Source organism: Nomascus leucogenys, chromosome 13 (assembly GCF_006542625.1).
Source record: "Nomascus leucogenys isolate Asia chromosome 13, Asia_NLE_v1, whole genome shotgun sequence".
Classification (NCBI taxonomy): Eukaryota; Metazoa; Chordata; class Mammalia; order Primates; family Hylobatidae; genus Nomascus; species Nomascus leucogenys.
Genome location: NC_044393.1, coordinates 82009949 through 82033546, shown reverse-complemented (window position 1 = coordinate 82033546; position 23598 = coordinate 82009949). Strand labels below are relative to the sequence as shown.

General features: G+C 41.1%; 1 protein-coding gene across 3 annotated transcripts in view; it reads left to right on the top strand.

The window, feature by feature from the left end:
- The first annotated feature begins 201 nt into the window (after nt 1-201).
- Nucleotides 202-23598, top strand: part of CHCHD3 (coiled-coil-helix-coiled-coil-helix domain containing 3) — a 298843-nt gene continuing 275446 nt past the window's right edge. For 2 of the 3 annotated variants that reach the window (XM_003261353.4, XM_003261354.4), the window contains exons 1-2: nt 202-502; nt 12110-12197. In XM_003261353.4, the coding sequence (XP_003261401.1) occupies nt 422-502; nt 12110-12197 (169 nt within the window). In that variant the 5' untranslated portion in view covers nt 202-421. The remainder of the gene's footprint in view (nt 503-12109; nt 12198-23598) is intronic. The other variant, XR_001116881.2, reaches the window with a different exon arrangement.

The following is a 23598-nucleotide window of genomic DNA, read 5'->3' as shown; positions in this document are numbered from 1 at the left end:
AAAACCACAACTCCCAGAATGCCGTGCTCCTTTAGCGCGCTCAGGCGCGGGGAGAGAATGTCCCAGCACCCATCGCGCCAGATCGAGACCACAGTTCCCACTACACCCAGGGACTCCGGGGAAAGCTTTTGAAACACCACCTGTTGCCATAGCATCCGGGTCGGGTGAACCAATCCGGGCGCCCTCGCCGAGCAGAGGCGGGCAGTTCGTATCTCCGACCAACCTGAGGCGTTTTTGTTGTGGCGCGTGACCGGAGGAGGCGGGAGCTCAGGACCGGCGCCTTCTCCTTGCTTCTGGGGTCGTGGCCTTGCTCCCGCTGTGCGGGAAAAGAATCCAGGCCCTTCTACGCGCGTGTGGGCGCGGGGGCCCCGAAGTGCTCGTGGTGCCGCGCTAGGTCTCCGCTGGGGCAGGAACCGGAGCCATGGGTGGGACCACCAGCACCCGCCGGGTCACCTTCGAGGCGGACGAGAATGAGAACATCACCGTGGTGAAGGGCATCCGGGTGAGTGCCCGTGGACGGGCGGAGGGCCAGTGCTTGGACTCGGACCCCAAGGCCCCATCTTCCCCGGACCCGCTTTGCCTGGTTTCTCTCGTCCCGGCCCCTAATGTTGTAAGGCCGGAAGCCCAGGTGTCTGGGAAGAAGCCCAGAGTTTCAAGACGTGGGACATTCATTCAGAGATAGTTCCTGGTTGTGTGCCAAGTGCTAGGCACTGCTGGGACGGGCGGGGAATGCCAGGTTGAATTATACCCTGCAAGGGCTCACAGTCTACTCGTAACTGTACTGCTCCCTTGTTGCAGGACCGTATTTGAAACCCATGCCTCGGTGTACCTGTCTGTGAAATGGTTTTCCTGAGTTCAGGACCCAAACCCTGCTTTTCCACTGTGCACACACCCTGTCTCCCAGGGTGAATTGGCATTTTAAGGATTGCCTTTGCTTTGTGTCATTTCGTGCTCTCCCTCTGATAACACCCTCTCCTCCCACCCACTCCCCACACCCTGTCATCCTCCCGCCCAGCCCCATAGTCTTTTCTGACCTGCCTGGGGTGGCTTCTGGCTTCTCCCTGCTTCACTTTCACTTGATATCTCCTCTTTCCCAGGCGCCTCCTCTGTGACGTGCTGCGCCGAAGTTTTGGATTAGGCCCAGTTGCTTCAGGACTAGTGTCTCCCAGTCTGATAGGGGCTGAGATAGGTTTGCAGTTTTTCATACCAGTAGGAGTAATGGTCTGATCAACGTTGTAGAGCACTTTTTTTAAATGCCCTTTGCATGCACCTGATACATAAACTGAAAACTTGGTTTTTCTTTAGGGTGTCAGTATACCAGCACTAACTTCTTTAACACACTCTCCGCTGCGCCTGAATTTGGAGCCTCACATTTTTGGACGTATGATGCCTGAACCTAGTAAATAAATCAATTTTGACTTCAGAAAGTTTTATAATAATTTATATATTTTTTTCTGTTATCAACCAGCATAAATAAATTACATTTGTAAATTATTTTTAACAGTTGTTACCAGGAAATAAAGCTTAAATATTTAAAATGTTTTAAAACTTTTTCTTCCGAAACTGTTACCTTGAGAATAATTTATTAAACTTTTCTTTATAGAAACTCAGACTGTTGAACTCAGTTTTTGGTCTGTGACCAGTATTTCTTTATATCGTACTAGCTAATGGTAGTACTACATTTTGTAATACAATATCTTAGGCTGTATTCTTTATTGTGGTTCATTTAGTACTCTGGAGTAAAAAATTACTGTAAACTTTAAGTTTTATGCAGAGATTTTAAGACTCTTGCCGTTAAGCCTTCGGTATGCAACTCAGGGTGAAAAATAATTAAAAAACAAAGCAAAATAAGTTTTGAGTGAGAAGACATTGGTTAGAAAAAAATGTATAAATCCATATTCTCATGCTTTAGTACAGACACAGTGCTAACAGCAAACAAAATCAAAAGAGAATGTGGCCACAACACAGAGATTCATGTCAAGTATTAGATAAGGTTGGATGGAATAACTGTGACAGTAGGGATATGTATTCTATTAAAATGGAAAAATTGTCTAAAAAACGTTTTTAAGATTTTTGTTTTTTAAAAAGAAATGTCCTTTGGTCATATAACTTGACAGCATTCTTCATTTTTTTTCTTTCTCATATAGTACATTTTACTTGTATTGCTAACGGTTCAAGCATGCTTATTTTGACCTCTGTGCTTTTCTTCAGAATATATCCTTCACCTGGAATGCCCTTGCGCTAGTCTCCATTGCTTCAAATCCTCCTTTTACATGAATGTTTTGCAATCTCTCTGAACTTCAGTTTTCTCATCTGCAAAATAATGCGACTGAGTACATCTCTCACATCTCTAATATTTTCCAGTCCTGAAATCACTGTAAGTTTCTTGTAGCCATACTTAGCCCATTGCAGTTTCCTCTAGAAGTGACATCCATTGAAGTATTGAATACACAGAGGTCATTCTGATTTCTTTGAGCTCATGATCAAAAGAGTATCAACTTGAAATTAAACAGACCTCAGTTTAAATCTCAGGTTAGATATTTATTACTTAACCTGATTGCCTGTGTGATTTTTGTCTAGGTCTTTTGTAGATGTTTTTCAATTGATCTTAGTATTTTTCTTGGCTTGAATTAAGCAGACATCAGTTTAAATTGCAGGTTAGGTATTTATTAGCCTGTGGCCTTTGACAATTGACTTCTCTTATTATTTCCTTATCCATAAAGGGTAATACCATCACTTCCCTTGATTGGTTATTGTAAGAAGATGAGGTAAGGTATGTAAAGCACCTGGCACATTGTAGATTTTCATTAAAAAGGCAGCCATTATTATGATAGGGTTTCTTTCACATGCAAAGTTATAAGGTTCTTTGAAAGTGCTGTGCTGTGTAGTGGAAAGAGCATGTGCCTTGGAACCAAGCAGACCTGGGTTGGATTCTATCTCTGCCTCTCACTAGCCGTGTGGCTCTGGACAAGTCACTTTTCATTGTGTTTCCATATTTAGTATTTCTGGACAAAGCAGCCTACTTTGAGAATTTGCCATAATGTATGTCTAGCACAGTGTCTAGTACTTTGACAGTGTTTGCACTTGTGAGTAATAGCTGTTATTAGAGCTGTTCAAAAGAATGGATATGTGAACTTAAGTGAACTTCAAATTTTAATAAAAATAAGAGCATGTTGCGCCCCAACAGGTGTACCTAAAAGGGTATGGACTGGGAAATGGGAGTCTTACATTCTGCCCTAATTGAGGGTGTTTTTTTGTCTAGGTCTGTTGTAGATGGTTTTTGTTTCTTCATATTTTTCTTGGCTTTAAACGGTCACATTGTTTCCTTCTGAGACATGGGAAGGATAAGAAACCGCATTCTCACTATGTCCATAAGGCATTGTTTTTAGCTTAGTTTGTTAGAACATGGTGCTGATGAGGCACCAAACTTCAGTTTTGAACTGCATTGGGTTAGTTCAGCTTGGCTGAAGAAAACGTTCCAACTTTGACCAGTTGTCTAGCATTTTTGTCATTGGTTGTAAGAAATGAAAGTTTACCAAGCTTCTTCAACAGAGTCAGTCACTGCTGGAAAGCTAATTCTGTGTTCTGTTACACTGTTAAAGATAGTACAGATGGTCTCCTGTTAGGATGGTTCGACTTAGGATTTTTTTGACAGTGGTGTGGAAGTGACAAGTGTTCAGTAAACTCAGCTTCTGGCATTACCTTCAGCAAAATCCATTGTAAACCAAGGAGCATCTATAATTTCATCTTCATTTTTTTTTTCATATAATGACTTGGGTTCATTCCCTTAATATAAATATGTTGGCAATTATGAGCTTTTTTTGAGTTGGAGTCTCCCTGTGTTGCCCAAGCTGGTCTCAACTCCTGGGCTCAAGCTATCCTACTGCCCCAGCCTCTGGGACTACGGGCATGTGCCGCTCCACCAGGCTCAGTCATCATTTATCTTAATGTATAAAGAATAACATTTAGTGAACAACATAAGGCTTTTGGTAACTATGCTGAATATTTATTTATTTATTTGAGACGAGTCTTGCTCTGTCGCCCAGGCTGGAGGGCAGTAGCATGATCTCAGCTTGCTGCAACTTCTGCCTCCCGGGTTCGAGTGAGTCTCCTGCTTCAGCCTCCTGAGTAGCCAGGATTATAGGCATGTGCCACCATGCCCTGTTAACTTTTTTGTATGTTTAGTAGAGGGGGGTTTCACCATGTTGGCCAGGCTGGTCTCAAACTCCTGACCTCAAGTGATCTGCCCACCTCAGCCTCCCAAAGTGCTGGGATTACAGGTGTGAGCCTCCACACCTGGCTGAATTTATTAATAGATTGTGTTTCTCTATATTGTTGAGGTCCTTAATAGCAATGAAAGGACCTACTTCAAATTTTAAGTTTAAAGTTTCTTCTCACCTGCTAGGTGTTATTTTTTATGGTATTTGTAGGGTCTTGTTTTTTCCCTTTATCCTTAGCAACTGATAGCTTTTCTTCCCTCTTCTGTAAAAATAACCTGTATTTTTACACCTGATTCCAACTTTGAATCTGAAACTACTCATATGGATTGGATGAGAGGTCACTCTTTTGCCTTGCCCTCTTCTCAAGGCTAAAGTAAATTCCTAGAGAGGAAAGACCAAGCATTTTCATTACTCATATTACATGTGGTTGATAGGATTTTTGTGAGCACCTGCCATGCCTGCTTGGAAAGTGTGCTTACAACTCAATCTTTCACAAGTTTATCTGAAACATCAAAGCTGTGAGTGAACTCTTCTAGAGCAAATGTCAGCTTCAATGAGTATCATTTTCAAAGATATATTTATCATGTTTTCCAGACATAAACGAATGTCAGCAGCTGGGCCTTAAAGTTGCAAGCTGAAATTCACAGGAGCCAGTTATGGCAGTATGGATAGTTAATATGGAACGTAACTCATGCTTTGGGAAGTGTTGGCAGTTGAGAGACTGTAAATGAAGAGATTACTTAATATGGGGTATTATTGAGGATTCTGAAGAGAGTATGTTTGTCAGAGACTACAAATTCGGTCAGCCCTTGGGAATGTTGAGGAATGTTGTACAAATAATTTGGGTAGTAGATGATTAGTTTCTTTCAGCTTTAGATTCTATGAAGTTTTTGGCTGAGTACCATCTTAAGTTGTCTAGGATTTTATAAAGGTAGAGATAATGGTTTCTACTAATGACAAATGTAAAGGGGCCAGGAGAGAAGGCAATGTAGGCATGTGTAAAGGCAACACAAATGTAAAGAAACACAAACATAAGCTAAGAATTTGATGTTTCATATATATCTATCAACATGTGTATGGGTTCCCTCTCCCCCTTTCTCTTAAGTAACTATTTGGGAGTAATTTCTCCTAAATAATAATGGCAGTTTTTGGAGCCTATGTCTCAAAAAGGTAATTGTAAAGCAAACTAATACTCACACAGAAAATGACCTATGCTAAGTGGAAGGAGGATCAAGAGAGAAAAAATGGGTCTGAGTTCTTGAATCAATTTGCTATGACACATCTGGAAGAAGAAAAGATAAACTAATGGAGGCAGGAGGCTGATTTGTCTCATGTGGCTCATAACTTTACCTCTTAGAAGGGCCACTGAAGAGTTCCTCTTTTTTTACTCTGTTCCCTGGGAATAGAAATACTTTCTCTTTGTCCAGCTCACTCAGTCTCCTGTTTCTGAGAAAATTCTTTCTTTTGGATTGGTGGGTGGTGTTTCTGGCACGAATTTTGAATAAGACCAAACAAGGTGGGTAGGAAGAGATGAGTGGGAAGACTGTAGGAGATGACACATGGCCTTTCCCGCTCTGTGGAGCACATTGGTGTGGTGAGTACCACAAATTTAAACTTGGCAAGCTCTGTTTGCTTAAATTTGTCTTTGGGAGTAATAGAGAATAGGGTGGACAGTCAAGTTCAGTGGGCTGAATATCAGCCCACCTGCTGCTTTTGATTGCCCCTTATATTAGAATGGTGGCTCTTTTAGTTCATAGAGCACTGTGGATCTGTAAGCTGTGGATTCTGGCCAGAACCATGCAATAAGCAGACAGTTTTGCATACAGTTGAGTAATTGACCCATGGACTACTCAGTCTGTGGACCTCACGGTGTAATTCCCAGTATCAATGTGTGTGGGGGTTATTTCACTATTCTTTGCTACAAATAATTTCTGTAAATTGCCCTTGGTAGTTGCCTTGATGCAGATTCCAGAGATGTCTGGAAAGCAAGTATAATAGGTGTAGGTCATTATACAGGAAAAGGCTTTGCTAAAACAAGTGCCCTGTTCAGGAAAAGATATGTTTCCTGAAGAAGATACTTTTTTTTTTTTTTTTTTTTTTTTGGGACAGAATCTCGCTCTGTTGCCCAGGCTGGAGTGCAGTGATGCGATCTCGGCTCATTGCAACCTCCGCCTTCTGGGTTCAAGCGATTTTCCTGCTTCAGCTTCCCAAGTAGCTGGGACTACAGGTACCCGCTACCATACCTGGCTAATTTTTTGTATTTTTAGTAGAGACGGGGTTTCACTATGTTAGCCAGGATGGCCTTGATCTTCTGACTTCATGATCTGCCTGCCTTGGCCTCCCAAAGTGCTGGGATTATAGGCGTGAGCCACTGCACCCGACCGCAAGATACTTCTTAAACAGAGGCTGCCATCGCAGAAGCTTATGTTGTACTATTGACCCCCATTTTGGGTCATTTTTCATCACAAAAATGAGTTGTTCTACAGCTACAGATTGTGTGTATAACCCTGGCCAGCATCTCTAAAGCTTGTCAGCTGCTTCACGAGTGAGTACCCCTGTTCACAGAGGAGATCAGGTGAGTGTACAGGTCTGAACTTACTACTGCAATAGGAAGGTCAGCTCAGAGAGCATTAACTTTGGATACAGATGATAACACAACAAGATATTGCCTCATATCTACATCGCTATGAGCAGACTGGGAATAGGGTAATAGTGCTTGGAGTTGGCAGAGGTGCAACTGTAGATGGCCATGGGTGCTGCTTTGGAAGGGCCTAAGGATACAGTTGTTGAATGATTGTAAGAACGAGAGAAAGGTGGACTCTCAGTAAGGCAGCCATACAGTATGTTTATCAAGCCTTCAATAGGTTTAGTATATACTCCTTTGGAGCATGCTTACAAGTTTACTGAACTATAACCAAACACCCCACTGGGAAATGTTTTGAATTGATGTGAGAATTTGACATTAAGTAGCAACTTGGGACATCAGAGAGGCCTCAAAAAGAAAAGTTAACAAGAAATTAGTGATTAGGTTGAAAGAGACATTCTACTCCTACTACCCAGAGAACATAGATAGAGAAAAATGAGCACCTTCTATACCCATACCAGGACTTAGGCAGCTGCTGCTTGCAATAGCTGTAGGCCTAGTCCTCATGCATCTTACAGAGAAGGAGTCAGTACAAGCTCAGACCCAGTTGATAAGAATGAACCAAAATGAATTAAAAAGTCCCTGTGGTTGGAGCTATATGGGTAATAGCTTTACCACATATTTGTGTAGCCAATTATAGTTTATGGTGCAAAACACTAAAATCCCTCCACAGAATCTCTGGGGTAAACATTATTTTCATGTTTTTTCAGATGAAAATAGTAACTTTTCAGATGAAAGCTTATAGCTAACACTTGATTTTTGAGATTTATACATATTATATATCAGTTAAAATAGCTTTAAGATTCTAAAAATGTAAGCTCATTTTTTTCCTCTTTAAGAGGAAGTGATATATTTTTATTACATGCATGGGATTGAAGGGCTGTGTTATTAAAAGCAGAGCATTGGACTAGAGATTGGGGAATTACTCCTTCTGGTCCTGATGCTGCCAGTAACTGAATGTTACTCAGGGTCTCTTTTTTTCTCAAGTATAAATTGAGTCAGTCTTACAGGGATTTTTCTAGGATGTGTCTCAGTTTCTCAGATGAGTTTCAGCAACATTCCCAGTGGCTGTCAGTTGTTAGAAGGATGCAGCTGGCCCTGGCATTTTCAAATAGAAAGTCTTCTTGTCTTCCAAGAAGGGAGTCGTCGTTTTTTCCTTCAAAGAGCACACACACCATTTGATCTGTAGCCTTTCCCTTTTCCATCTTACTTCCATTCTGGTTTGGGCCCTGAGATACAAGTAACAGTTCAGGTATAGACTATTTAGTTCACTGATGTATCACAGAGCCTTGATTAGTGCCTGGCCTGGGAGACATTTGTTGAATGAATGACTTAATATATAGGAGCTTGCAATCTAGTGGAAAGGCAGAAAGGTGAATGTGGAAAGGCTAATTCCTGTTCTTTCATTGAGACTGTATTGGAAGTTTGAGAAAGGAACAGTGGGCACAAGGAATGGTAGCTTTAGGTAGGCAGGGTTGGAATGGAGTGGACAACTGTTTTGGTCAGTGAAGGCTTCGATGTTTAGACTGGGTCTGGAAAGGTGACTCCCTCCCAAGGGGCCAGGAGAGAAGGCAATGTAGGCATGTGTAAAGGCAAGGAGATGGGTGTAGAACAGGATATGAAATATTAAGGAAAAAAACTGTAGAATTTGAGGTTGGAGAGTTAGGCCATCACCAAATGATGAAGTCTTGAATGCTGTACAAAGAATTTGAATTTTTCTGTAAACAGACAGTAGCTATTGAAGAATTTGAAGTAGGGAGTTACCATTATCACATTTGCATTTTAAGCGGATGTTACAGGAATTAGGGCAGGAGAAACGGGATGAGAGAAGAGAGGAATTCATTAAATATTTAGGGATTGATGAAGTCATGGCTAAGAATGAGAGAGAAAGAAGAGTTGAGAACAAGCCCTATGTTCGAATTTAGGAAGGTGGTTGTCATTAATGAGGTAAGGAACGCAGGAGAAAGAAGAGATTTGTGGCAAACGTGAGTTCAATTTTGGACACTTTGGGTGTGAGGTGCTTCTGGTTCGCCAGAAGGAAGGTGTTCATTAGGCAATTCAGTGTGGAGACCGGGCTTCTGGGAGATAGGTCTTAAGCTCGAGCGAATGCATTTATTAATGGAATTTATTAGTTTATCAACAGCAGTTAGAAATCAAGAGATTGGATGAGAGTACCAGTACACGAGCACATAGAATGAGAAGGGCCCTTCAGCATTGAAGTGTAGGCAGGAGAGGGGAAGCTGCAAAAGAGATAAGATGTGGCCAGAGTCCTAGGAGAACCAGGACAGCAGGATGTCAGAAAAGCCAAGGGAGGGCTTTCCAGAAGACGGGAGTGGCCAGAGGTGTTAGATGCTAAAGGGAAGCCACAGAAATAAGGCGTTTTATAAATATAAAATATTTATTTACATAAATATCAAAAGTTATTTATTTGGTCATTGGTGACTTCTACCAGAGGATGTTCACTATTGCACTGAGGGTAAAAGCCAGATAGTGGTGAGTTCAGGAAGTGAAAATGGGAAGGAGACCCTTGATACAGGAGGAGGATTACTCAGTTACTTGAAATGGAAATCCTGGGGTCTTCCTTGATGACTTCTGCTTTACTCCTACATCTACTCAGACATTGGGTAGTGATACTGAGGGATATTTGAGTGGGATTTCTCTTTTTTTTTTTTTTTGAGACGGAGTCTTACTCTGTCACCCAGGCTGGAGTGCAGTGGCGTGATCTCACTGCAAGCTCCGCCTCCCAGGTTCACGCCATTCTCCTGCCTCAGCCTCCTGAGTAGCTGGGACTACAGGCGCCCACCACCACGCCCAGCTAATTTTTTGTATTTTTAGCCAGGATGGTCTTGATCTCTTGACCTCGTGATCCGCCCGCCTTGGCCTCCCAAAGTGCTGGGATTACAGGCGTGAGCCACTGCACCTGGCCTTCAGTGGGATCTTGAGACTCAGACTTTTTGGGTTTGAATCCTTCCTCTGCTACTGATGAAGTGTCTGATCCAGGGCCAGTTATTTAATCTGGCTATGCTTCAGTTTTTTCACCTATAAAATAGAGATATAAAAATATCTATCTCATAGGCCTGTGAAGGAGTAAATAAGTGAAGTGCCTAGCTTAGTGTAGCACCTGGCACATAATAAGCACTCAGTGAATGTTAGTATGTTAAATCCTAAATACCTTGTAAGTGTGCTCTCCCCTGGATTACCATAATAGCTTTTTTTTTTAAAGTTTATTAAAGTAAATTGTTGTAGAGTAATTTACATGCCATGAAATTCATCCATTTTAAGTTTACATTCCAACACTTTTTTTTTTTTTTCTAGATAGGGTCTTGCTCTGTTGCCCAAGCTGGAGCACACTGGCATGATCACGGCTCATTGCAGCCTTGACCTCCTGGCCTCAAGTGATCCTCCCTCCTCAGCCTCCTGTGTAGCAATTCAATACTTGATGGATTTACTGAGTTGTGCAAACATCACTACAATCCAGTTTTAGAATATTTTTATCACCCCGATAAGATCTCTTGTGCCTGTTTACAGTTAATCCCTATTCCCACCCCAGCTCTAGGCAACTACTTATCTACTCTATAGGGATGCTTTTTCTGGGTGTTTCATTTAAATAGAAGCATTCAATATGTGGCCCTTGTGTTTGCTTCTTTCACTTAGCTTAATGATTTTTAGGTCTATCTGTACTGTAGCATATGTCATAACTTCACTGCTCTTTATTGCTAAGTTGTATTCTGTTGTATGGATATGTAAGATTTTGTTTATCCATTCACCATAGATAGACATGTGTGTGTTTCCACTCTTGCTCTTATGAATAATGCTGCTATGAACATTCCTGTGCAAGTCTTTGTGTGGGCATATGCTTAATAGCTTCTTAATTGGTCCTTTAGCCTCCTTCAGGGATCCTGCTTCTGTTCTTGTCCCCCTCCAATCTGTTCTTTACACTGTAGCCAGAGTGATTTTCCTTAAGTGTAAATCTGATCGTGCCATTCCCCTGCTTAAAATCCTTCAGTAGTGCTCAGGTACCCTCAGGATCAAGTTCAAACTGTTTCAATTGAAGAGTTCACTAAGAATCTTCAAAATTTGGAATCTCTACCTTCCCTCCCCACCTTCTCTTTCACTATGCCCCCTCTCCACTTTCTTGCTTCAATCATTTATTCATTGTTTCATTCACTCATTTAACATTCATTCATTGAATTAACTAGGCTTAGTGAGGCTCTGGGAGTATAACGATAGGACAGCCAAATCCTTGCTTTCACGGAGCTTTCTTTCTAGTGAAAGGCAGATGGTAAACAAGCAAGTCTCAGATAGCGGTTAAGTGCTGTAGTAAAGAAAATAAAAAAGGATGACGCGATAGTAACTGTGGGAATGATGACTCTCAAATCTGCAAGCCTGGGTGTTCCTCAGAGCCTCTGCTCTATTGCCAGCTGCCTACTCGATATCTCCACTTGGATGTCTAATGGTGGCAAATTCTGGTTCTCATCTGTACTTTAATGTGATTTTTCTCGCCCAGGAGCACTTTTATCCTACTGCATCTCTTCCTAACTTTTACTCCTCCTTACCTTGTAAATCTTCCCTAATCCTCTGTTCCAGCCCTGCCTTCAAAGCCTGGCTACATGTGCTGCCCATTGTGGTTTCTGTGTACTTGCATTACATGCAGACTCATTCAGGTAGCACTCTTCATGTTGTATTTAAATGCCTGAGGGTTGTTTATTCTGTTATGCTTTTAGCACTTGATAATTTTGAATACTCAGTCTAGCCTAGTTTCTGGCACATAGTTGATGCATCATGAAATCTGTTGAAAGAGCGATTGTATGTGGTTAGCTTTGAAGAGGAGGGAGGGAGGGGAAGGGGAAGGAACACTCTCCTTCGGGACTAGAGGGAGGGAAGGAGCTAAGGCCCATTAATGCATAAATAAGTGTGTAGGATTAGGGGAGGAAAGTTGAAGTTTAGATAGCATACATTTCCCCAGAGATTACAATTTTGTGCATAGTATAAAATGAAGAGTAGTCATTTATAATGAACGATTAGCAGTGCATTAGAAAAAAATAAAGGAGTAGTGCTGTGGGGTGCATCTTGAAATCTTAAAATTATTCTTCCTTCTGGTTTTATGGCTATTAGATTTAGCCTAATTTCTTTAGGCCATTCGTCATATGTATGGATATGGATGACTAAATTACTTGGATGTTATTGCACTGGTTTTCGATCTTGCTCTTTTATAATTGATTTTATTTTGATATTGTTTTTCCAGCTTTCGGAAAACGTGATTGATCGAATGAAGGAATCCTCTCCATCTGGTTCGAAGTCTCAGCGGTATTCTGGTGCTTATGGTGCCTCAGGTATTGCTGAATTTTAATTTTAGGGTTTTTAGGAGAAAAATTGTAGGTGGAAAAAGTTGACTCAATGGTCAAGTTCTCTAGCATTCTGTCTTTCGTTATTTGGATGTTTAGCTTTTTGTAAGGAATATTAGAAATCAGTATCAGGGTTTCTTTTAAAATGTTTTGTACTAAGAATGAAACTATTTTCAAACAGTGTTAGAAAATTTTGTTTTCTCTTCCCACTCCTGAATCCTCTACTAGGCTTTGGAAAGTTACTTCATATCTTTTTGTATAAAATGGATTGCTTCTAGGGATATTAGAGATTTAAGAATAAATATTTATTAAAAAAATTGAACTTAGAAAATATTGATTTGCTATTTTCAAATTTTGAAGTATTCCAAATGATTTTATTTTCTAATAAATTTCTTCTAAGTTTATAAAAGATTTAGTTTGTCACAGTCAGTCTTAGTTATTGATGGAAATATAGTGATAAATGAAATCCATAAAGAATTATTAAGCCTAATTTTATCTGTAGGTCCTGCTGGATAAGAGACTTAATTCTGTTTCTTCTCCCTTTTCTCTCTCCTGCCACACTCATCTGTTTATCCAGTATTTTACTAAGCACCAGCTATGTGTCCAGCACTGTTCTTGATAGTGCCCAGTTGATGGATAGATACGCTATTTATTGTGAAATGGAAACAAGAAAATAATTGGGATGATTAGTTTTGGACTTAGTGAGATTTTCCTGTACTTATCAGAAAGGGGGAAATCTGGCTATAGACTGTGAAATTGAGAAAGATGAGTTCCTGCCCAAATGCCATTCACTTGGGCCAGTTGTGACCCCCGCCCCCCCGCCCCTTACTAACATGAACTGACCCTCGCCCCTAGTAAACATGAATTGAGCTTCTGATAAGTTTAGAGGAGAGGGTACCAAGATGAATAAGATATAGTTCTTGCCCCTTTGAAGCTTCTTGTTTAATAGGAGAGTTGAGGATTCACAGTTAATTAACGCTAGATAGAAAGTGAGCAAGCCTTCCTTGTTAGAAACCCTTGTTTTGGCTTCTGGACCACACTCTTGGTTTTCCTTCTACCCTACTTGCAACCCTCAGGCCAGTGTTCTTTGTTGATCTCTACTAAGTAATCTTGTCCCAGTGTACGGTTTTGAAATCATTATCTAGATGCCTGTGACTCCCAAAATTATAACTCTAGCCCTGACCTTTCCCTGAAATTCCAGACATTATAATAGACAACTGCCTACTTGAAATCTCCCCTTACAGATCCTCAACTTGACATATCCCAAATCAACCTTTATTTTCACCCCCTGACTTGCTTTTCTTCTCTGTCTTTCCCAGTAAATGGCACAGGTAGTCAAGCCCCCAATTGGGGATTCATCCTTGTTTTCTTTTTTCCTTACTCCTTACATCAGACTGTTAGCTAGTCTTGTCAACTCCATCTCTAAAACATGTCTAAATATGTTCCTTTTGCATCCGTCTCCTCTGCTATATCTCCAATCCAGATAGATAACCATCGTCTTTTGCAGAAGTCTCTTAACTGGCCCCCTGCTTCCACTCTTCCCCCCTGTGCTGTGCACACAGAAGTCCTCACAGTCTTTTGAAGAAAAGCAAATCAGGTCAAGTCATGTCCCAGTGGTGGCTCTCCATGGTACACAGAATATAGTCTGAGCTGCTTCCCTGGGTTTCCATCATATATCATGACTGATCCTTGTCTGCCTTCCAACATCATCACATTATTCATCATCTCCTATCAGCCTTCCTCTACTTATTCACTGTGACTGCTATCTTCACTAGAAGAGAAGCTCCAGGGACCTTGTTCCTCATCTGTTTGTTCACAGCTGAATTCTCAGCTCCTAGGATAGTGTAACCTGCTTCTTAGTAAGTGCTTATTATCATTTGTTGAATTAATTTAAGGGCATTATCCATTTTAAAAGTAGCTACTTTTGTTCATTCTGGAGAGTTCTATACATTTAATTCAGGTGACATGTATTGAATGTTTCTATTATGCAAATAAGTAAGCCAGGTTTTTTTTTGAGATGGAGTCTCGCTGTTTCCCAGGCTGGAGTGCAGTGGCGTGATCTTGGCTCACCGCAAGCTCTGCCTCCTGGGTTCACGCCATTCTCCTGCCTCAGCCTCCCAAGTAGCTGGGACTACAGGCATCCACCACCACGCCCGACTAATTGTTTATATTTTTAGTAGAGATGAGGTTTCACCGTGTTAGCCAGGATGGTCTCGATCTCCTGACCTCGTGATCCGCCTGCCTTGGCCTCCCAAAGTGCTGGGATTACAGGGGTGAGCCACTGCGCCTGGCCAAGCCAGGTATTTTGAAAAGATGCAAAAATAGGAAAAAGTTCTTTTTTTGACAGATAAACTACATATATAATAAGACTGTAAGAGAGGTAGAAACATAGTATAAAAGAAACCTAGGAGATACTGAAATTGAGTTTATCAAATATTTTGGCTTAAGAAGATGCCTTGTGCAGAAACGAATGGCTGTCCAGTTATTAAAATGCCCAACAACTGCACTTCCGGTCACTTGGGCCTTGCATATAAATACCATTGCATACAGTGAGCACATCTAGCTGACGATAAATATACCTTTGCTTCCTCCTCTTCCTCAGAATGGTGAATCTGTTCTTATCTACGTGTATAAACTTAAAATATGGAAAATGTTAAGGAAGCAAATGGTTTGTAACTTTGTAAGTACTTATGACGTGGTGTACCTTTTTGCTTATGAATATTCTGTGCTATATTGTTTCTGTAGTTTAATTAAAACATTTTCTTGGTGTTAAAAAAAGAATGATGATATATGGATACATTTAAAATTGGAATTTGTTCTAAAGTATGATTTGTTGTAGGTAGATTTTTTTTCCTACCTCCTGTGTTAAGAAGTTAGCGTGATGATGGTGATGATTTAATATACTGAAGTAATGATAGATGACAATAAAATTTATTACATTGTAGGTACTCTGCTAAATCCTGTGTATGTCTTATCTCATTTCATCCTTATATCCCTATGAAGAAGGACCTGTGATAACCCATTTTATGTAGAAAGAAACTGAGACTTGAAGTGATTAATTATTTTGCCCAAAGTCACACAGCTGGTGAGCAATGGAGATGAGAGTTACATTCAAGTTTGTCTGACTCCAGAGCAAATGCTGTTAACCACTTTGTTTTATTTTAATTTGAATGACATCTTGCTTTAGAAAGGATGTGACAGAAACTAGTTGGAATGAAGGAGCTGCTTTTTAGTGATGTTCTGCTTGAACTAAGGAAAGAAGCTGTTGTCTATAAGTAATTGTTGTTCTAGCTTTTTCCCATATTGGCTCTCAAATAGTGAGTGGAAGGAGAGAAAATGTTTTCTTTCTTGGGTTGTTTTGATATTTCGAGAGAGTGGGGATGGGTCAGGAGGTTTTCTGTGAGTGCCTGTGATGTGTCTGGCCCGAAGAGCATGCCACTGAGGCGAAGAGCTCTGGCTTTGCTGAGGGACCCATCCCTTCTCACTCCCCATTTGAAATGACTGACGAACTCTTTGGTCCATGACCGCTGTGACCAGCCTGGGCACTGAAAGCTCTTAGAGTGCCATCTTGTGGGCCGGGCTTGGTGGCTCATGCCTGTAATCCCATCGCTTTGGGAGGCCGAGGTGGGCGGATCACCTGAAGTCAGGAGTTTGAGACCAGCCTGCCTAACATGATGAATCCCTATCTCTACTAAAAATACAAAAAATGGCTGGGCGTGGTGGCACATGCCTGTAATCCCAGCTTCTTGGGATATTGAGGCTTGAGAATCGATTGAACCTGGGAGGCAGAGGTTGCAGTAAGCTGAGATTGCGCCACTGCACTTCAGCCTGGGCAACAGAGTGAGACTCCATCTCAAAAAAAAAAAAAAAGTATGCCATCTTGTGTTTTAGTGGTCTGGCTGGAACTACACTTTCCAAATGGTAGCCACTAGTCACATGTGGCTCTTAAAAGTTAAGTGAAAATTAAGTCAATGATCAAATGAAAACTTCAGCTCCGAAGTTGCACTCATCACGTTTTATGCTCAGTAACCCCATGTGGCTTGTGACTACCATATTGGACAGTGTAGATATAGGGCATTTCTATTATTGCAGACAGTTCTGTTGCATAGCTCTGATCTAGAATACACCAGTGCTTTTTATTTTCTATCTGCACCATGATGTGAAAAAGACTCAATAAGGCTCATAGGACAGGTTCTTTGAGTACATGATTTCTCTCACCCTTTCCAACCTAACCCAAGAAAAGAACTAAAATTTGGCATGCTATTTTGAAATGATCTTGCTTTAGGTTAAGAATGCAATTCAACTATGTGTAAATTAACAAAGATTTATTCTTCTTAGAATTAAAAAAATAGGCTTATAAAAGCAGGAAGCTTGAAAATTTATGTTCTGCTCTGAGTTTGTCTCATTTAGGGGTTTTAGTTAGTACTCAATAATAGATTTCTTATGATTTAAAATTTAGATGTGTTATGAAATAATTTTTCAAGCCTACAAAAATGTATTGATAAAAATGTCACTCGCCTTTTTTACATTTTTCAGTGTGAAGTAAATTATAAATTAAATGTGAGTTGAATTTTAAGTATTTATTAAAAAGCCTTCTTTCTCACAGGACTCTTAGTCATACCAGCCCTAGGCTATTCATATGTGTGAATATAGGGCAGTGTATTTGATGAACTGAGAGCCCTAGAAAGATTTCTGTATATAGGAACTCAATTTTGTCATAAAAATAGTTTTGAGAAGACATTTTTGAAAGTGGGTTCCTCTGAAGACTTTACTGAAACTTTTTTTTCATAAAAAATATAATTTTTTTGCTAAACCTTGAACCAGATCAATGGCTCGTTGCAGTAAGTATTTGCATGTAAAGCTGTTTGGGCAAAATAATATACTGTGTGACACACAGCAGATTGTAATGCCACTTTAATAAATGAATGTGCTCTAAATAACTGTGTCCTTGCTGCCTCAAATTTTTTACTGCGTTATCTCAACTATATTGGTTTGCTTTTACACCAGATAATTTTCTTCTTAGGCTGACATAAGGAGATGTCATTGCATATAGTTATAAACTTACCTTTTCATTAACATCTTGCATCTTTTGATTTTAAAAAATCAATTTTGGGTATTGATTATTTCCTTTCCAACCTGATCTTTTAGTTTTTCTGGCTTATAATGAGGTCAGACCTCTCATGGTTGACCCTACCTACCGCTGAAGAAACTGTCCCCAAATCAATACGAAGAAACAGATAGGAAATGATATTAGGAGAAGTTTTGTTGTTTTCGTAAGCTACTGGCAACCAGATAAAAATGATGAATCTGGAAAAAAACAAGACAAATGACCTAACTTTTATTATCATCCTCACTGTAGAAGTTTCTCTGTAAATTTCTCGTCATTGTGAAAAATAAGAAAGATTTGCCGGTTTGTGTTAAGTATATCACTGAGATCACTAAGTATTTGGCAGCCTTAACAAATTGCAGGAAACCAATTTGAGCAGGAAATAGCACAGCCTAAACTAAACAGCCAATTTTGGGAAACAGATTCATGTATAAGTTCTGTGTATTTTTCTCCCAGAATCTGGCCCTCCTAGTTATTTTTAAACAGCTCTTGAAGGCTCATTTAGACATAACACTGTAGGGAGAGTTCAGAGAAAATACGCTTATTCCTTTGACTCGAGTTACAAGAACTGAACGTCTAGGTTTCCAGCTTTTAATATGTGAAACTTTGTGGATGCCAGTGTCTGAACTCTGTACTTTTTTTGTGGGCTGTAATGGATGATTTGCCTGACTGTTCCTAATAGTAAGAAACCTAATTGCTGTTGAATTAAAGGCATTAAATCTAATTCTCTAAGTCAGCATATTCTGCTCTGAAAAAGAAATCTGCCAACAGTCTAGGGTTGAAGAACTCATGGTTAGTTCCATCAGTCAACAAGTGTTAGCATGGCCGCCATCTTTGACCTTCAAGGAATTACTAGTTTGGTCAAAGCATATTTAATGTTACAGTGTAGTGAATGAGTACTAGTTTAGTCGCCTCCTCTGTTAATATTTTTGAGAAGGTGAATGAACATGTGAGTGAGATAGAATGTATACGAGGTATGGAAAGTGCTTTAGGAATTTAGAGAAAGAGTGTCAGGAGCTTTGGCAGGCAGGCCTGGCATCAGGGGAACTCGAGCCAAACTTGAGGCTAAGGGGGATGGGAGGGGGGTTAGACTAGAAGGTAATCCTAGTAGAGTTAGCACACAGACCAGATTAATTCAGATAAAGGTTTCTTGTAGGGTCTCATGGGTGGGTAGGTTGAAGTCAACGAGTTTAATTCTATCCTATAGGGCCTGGGCAGCTACGGAGCTGTTCCATCTTATTTTAGGATGCAAGTCTGGAAAGTTACATTAGTTGCACCTTCAGATATACCCAGATATTAGTAACATTTTTATTCTTAAAAGTATAGTGCTGGTTTTCTTATTGGTATTTTTATATCCAATAAACAAATCAGAGTGGTAAGAATATGTATTTTCCGCCATAGTACTAAATAAAGCCATTTTTATCTTCAGTTAAGAAGCAGCCCCATAAGCATTTTTGTTTGTCCGTAATTGGCCCTATTGCAAAAATAAAGAAAGAAAGAAAGTAAGTAAGTTGCCCTCAAATGCGTGAGACAGCATGGCAGTCTAGGGCGTAACAAATGAGTTCTGAGCAGGGAAGGTGAATGAAGCAAGTGGATCCTTGGAAGGATAAGGAAAAGAAAGGATGCTAGTTGGAAACTAGCGATCGGGAAGGTCAGCCGCTGCCTGGTCTAGGTAGAGTGGCAGGGCAGAGGAGGGCTTGGCTGGACATGGTAACCACAGCTCCATGGATGGGTAGTGGCAGTCCTTGACTCAACGCTTCAGTCCTTTCTCCCCAGGCCTAGGGCACCTTTTCTCTGTGCTACTTGATTCATCTTTATGTTGGATTTATTTTTGAGAATCTAGAAAACCTTTAGGCTGACTTTATTTTAAAATTGAGAGGAGAGCATAGAAAACTTCCTTTCTTGTCATTAGCAATGTGTTTTGTATTCCGTGGTATTTTGGAATGGTCAAAAGGGAGTCACATAAAGAAAGTGCTGCAGTGGGAGAGGGAATGAACTAGAGAAAAAGCTTGGTAAGTTCTGAAACATCAGTTTCCGATCGTTTTCTGTGACTAGGAACTTCCACCCATTGATTTCCGAGTTAACGGATTAACCACTGGCTTCAGCTGCTTTATATTATGTCTTCAGAGGTCCCTGCCCTTGTGACCGCAGCAGCATAATTTACTTTGCATTGGTGCTTCTAGGTGGTATGAAATCAAGTGGGCCGGACACTCCCTACTTGCCCCTAAGTTACTAGAAAGAAGCAACTGTTTTCTTAGCTACGTTGTATAATGTAGATTAGAAATATAGTAATGTCATGGAGTCATAGTACTCAGGAGCTGGAAGTTGACTCAGGAGTTACGACCTAGTAATTTCAATGACAGCAGAGAAACAAGATGGTGTTTTAAAGAAGCTCCCCGTTTTTGCTGCCGTAGATTCTGGACACTAACTTTAAATGGAATTATGGGATAGTGTATTGTATTTTCTCACAGAACAAGTGTTGTTACTTGTCATAACTAAGCAAATCATGGGTGTCACCAAAACTATTAAGAAAACTAGATAAAACAGTGATATAAATTTTGTAGTTATGCTTCAAGATTTGTAAAATAAAATACGGCATTGGTTATTCAAGCAAAACTAAAAGAATATAAAGCATAGGACATATACTTAGCAATACTATTTTTTGATTTAAATTTCATACATTTGTTGTAAACAATATTAACAATATTTTTGCCTTTCTTGGAATTTGACAGATTTGAGAGCATCATCTGGATGGCCCAAATCTCTTATAATAAGTTGCCCAAGGGAGTTTCAAATGTACATTTTCCTATTGCAAGCAGAGATGTTCAAAATCAATCCATTGACTTTCCAGCTGTCAGCCAAATAGTAGGTTATTGTTGTTGATGATCTTGTTTTTCCTTGTTAAAAAAATTTTTAAAGTAAGGTCTGACCTAGCATTTCATTTCTTTCCTTTACCCTCTCCTGCCTCCCTGGTTTATTCAGAGTCACTCCTATAGTGCTCTGTATTAGGCCAAATCAGTGCTACCAGGGAACAGTGAGTGCTTTTAAGTCCCCCTTTTAAACCTTCTCTGCCCCCAGGGCTACTTGACACTTTGTTGACAGCTGTCACTGTACTTGAGTATTCCTTGAAAAGCCTTGGGAACCCATGTGGATCATTATAGAAGGATCTCTAAACTTTATCACTGAATTGCTATGGCATGCTTATGACAATATTCTGGTTCTGTATGCCCTGCTTCCCCTGAATGAGTGGTTAATTGAAATATGGGTTTTAATTAGCCAGTGTCAAATGATTGGAGCTTGAAATTACTTTCAGTTACAGGGCAGTCATGATAACTCACGTTACTATAAAGATACAAGGTGTTCGAAACATCTGACAGATTGCATGGTGGGCAAGTACATGGCTGCCAGCACCCAACCCCTGTGTACTCACTGTGTTGGCAGGACTTCTTTCCTTTGTCAGCTGAGTGAGTGCAGCTGCTTTCCTCCTCACTTCATGCACATGCACCTTGCTCTTTTCTCATAGGGCTTTTTTTTTTTTGCTTGTCCACACCCATCATTGCTATAGTCCTGCAAGGGTCACTTGCAGACCTTGTCTGTATTTGATGAGTAGCAGTAGAGCCTTGCTCTGCATTTCCCAATTTATTATGTTACGCTTTGCAGTCTGGCCACCATTATCTTTTTCCTGCATTACCCTGACAGTCTCTTGCTTGGGGTCCCTGCCTTTAGTCTTGCATTCCCCGGTCTATTCTCACTGCAGCCCTAGTTTCCTTCCAAAGCATGAAACTAATCATGCCATTCTTCTGTTAGAAACTTGAGCCCTCCACCCCACCCCGGCCTTCCTCTTAGGATGCAGCCTAAATCTCTTACATAGCCAGCAACGTCCTGTACAATCTGTCTCCTGCGCTAGTCTTCTCTGGGAATCTCATGGGATTGAGCCCATATACTGCTTTTATACAGGACCTTGCTGGCAGACAGACCTTTGTCTGTTGTGTTGAACTACTTTGTCTGGTCACATTGAAGTTCTTGTATATCCTCAGACTTATCCTTTTGAGTTTTTTTATTTTTGAGTTGGAGTTTTGCTGTTGTTGCCCAGGCTGGAGTGCAATGCCTCAATCTTGGCTCACTGCAACCTCCACCTCCTGGGTTCAAGTGATTCTCCTGCCTCAACCTCCCAAGTAGCTGGGATTACAGGCTCCCGCCACCACGCCCGGCTAATTTTTTGTATTTTTAGTAGACATGGGGTTTCACCATGTTGGCCAGGCTGGTCTCAAACTCCTGACGTCAGGTGATCCACCCATCTTGGCCTCCCAAAGTGCTGGGATTACAGGCCTGAGCCACCGCACCCAGTCTCCTTTTGAGTTTTTGACCATTTTGTTCCTTCTGTCTGAATACTGTTCCAACTTCTAGCCCTGCCCCACTGCTATCTCACTCTTACCTGCCTTTTGTCTGGCAAACTCCTGCTCATTGTTCAGATCCCTGCCTAGAAACCACTTACCCCAGGAAACTTTTCATGACACCCAATCCTGGTGAGATGCCCCACCTGTGTGGGCCCGTGGCACCCTGTGCACGTCTCTCGTAGCACACGTCACGTGGTGCTGCCATTGCCGGTTACACACCCCTCTCCTCCAGATCCCACAGCTTCTATTTTCTCATTGGTCCTCCCAGGACCTCCTCTTCTGGCACGTCCTTCAGCACTCCCCCTTGCTGTGGTGCTGAGCTCTCTTTGCTGAGGTGAGAAGCTGTTATAGAACTGTGTGTGTTTGCTGCAGGTAAACATTGACCTGTTGAGGCCAGATAATTAGGCAAAGCAGGAAAAGAAGTCTTAGAGGGTCGAGGAGATTTCCTTCAAGAGCCATTTCCTCATCTTCTCAGTGTGGACTTCCCAAGTTGATACCATTTTGAAGAATTTCTTTTTCTTGTGTTACTAATTCTCTTTAGTACTGATCCTTGTAATAGTATGTACTTCATTGTGTTGTAATTACATGTTTACTTGTCGGTTTTTCCCATTTGATTATGAGCCTTTGAAAGAAGTGAGTGTTCGCTTCCCATGTTCTGTACGCTCAGCCACAGTGACCGTATTATAAAGTTAGGTGCCTCATAAATGTTTGTGGAATGCGTGAGCTAAAGCAAATCAGATAATGAAGCCTGATATGTACAAGTGCCTGTGTCCACCAAGCGGTAAGCAGGAAAAGGGGTCTTTCTCTTAGGTTGGTTCCACTGGGCATGGGTGTGAGTGTCTTCACCAGGCTCCTGATGGTGCTTATACAATGCCAGTTTCAGGTCTCAATTGTAGCAGACCCAAGGAAGCCCTTTTGGAAGAGGCACTTTGTTGAGTACCATCTGGGGAAAAGTACGAGTCTGTGGAGGAGTGGCTAGGGAGCGGAGCTCTGGATTTGGAAACATTGATGTGGAGGTTCATGTCCTTTTCCTAGTTACTAATTTAGTTTAGAAAGGAAATCATCTGTATAGACTTGACAAGTTTTGGTGAGTGCTGAAGTGAGTTGGGATTTTCCCTTCTTGGACCCTCCCACTCTCAGTTCCTGCTACCCTCCTCACTTTCCTCCCCCATTGGGTCGAAGTTAATGTGACATTAGTACCTTTGCCCCCTGGAATTTTAGGTTAGGAATTTTAGGTGAGGTTTGGTTAGGGTGTCTAGAGGTAGGTCCTTAACTTGGAAAATGAGTTACCCCTGGCTCCCTTTTCTAGTAGAACCCCCTGCTCTCTTCCTGTTGTCAAAACTCTGGGACACTTGAGAGTTGAGCTTTTCTTCACTGTATCTTCTCCTGTGTGGCTTTTCTCGTGTCTGATCTCAGCTTCTCACTTGAGGATCATAACTTATTTTCTTCTTGAAAGAGTGGTCTTTCTGCCATCATTCATTTCCTCAAGCCTCTGAGGCCTGCTCTTTGAAGTCTGGGGACTTTGGTGTCTGTAAGCCCAGGAAGGTTGTGGTTTGATTTGGCTTCTGGGTAGGGGTTGGAAGGAAGGCCCAATGCTTGGGCCAGTCCTCCCAGTGTGGGGACGACTGGGAGACCAGGGAGCTAGCTCAGGGAGCTCCCTGTGTGCTCAAACACACAGAAGCATCTGAGGAGCCCTAACTAATAAAGAGCCAAGAAAACCTCTAGAATTTGCTTTAGCTCGTATGGGCTTTTACCCAGTGCTTCCTTTTCACCTCATCACCGTGTGCTACAGTCACAGGGAATGTGTATAATGATGTCAGATTGGCTTCATTTGGTAGTTAACACTAAATTCTTCAGATGCAATTTGTTTTTTTGTTGACATAGT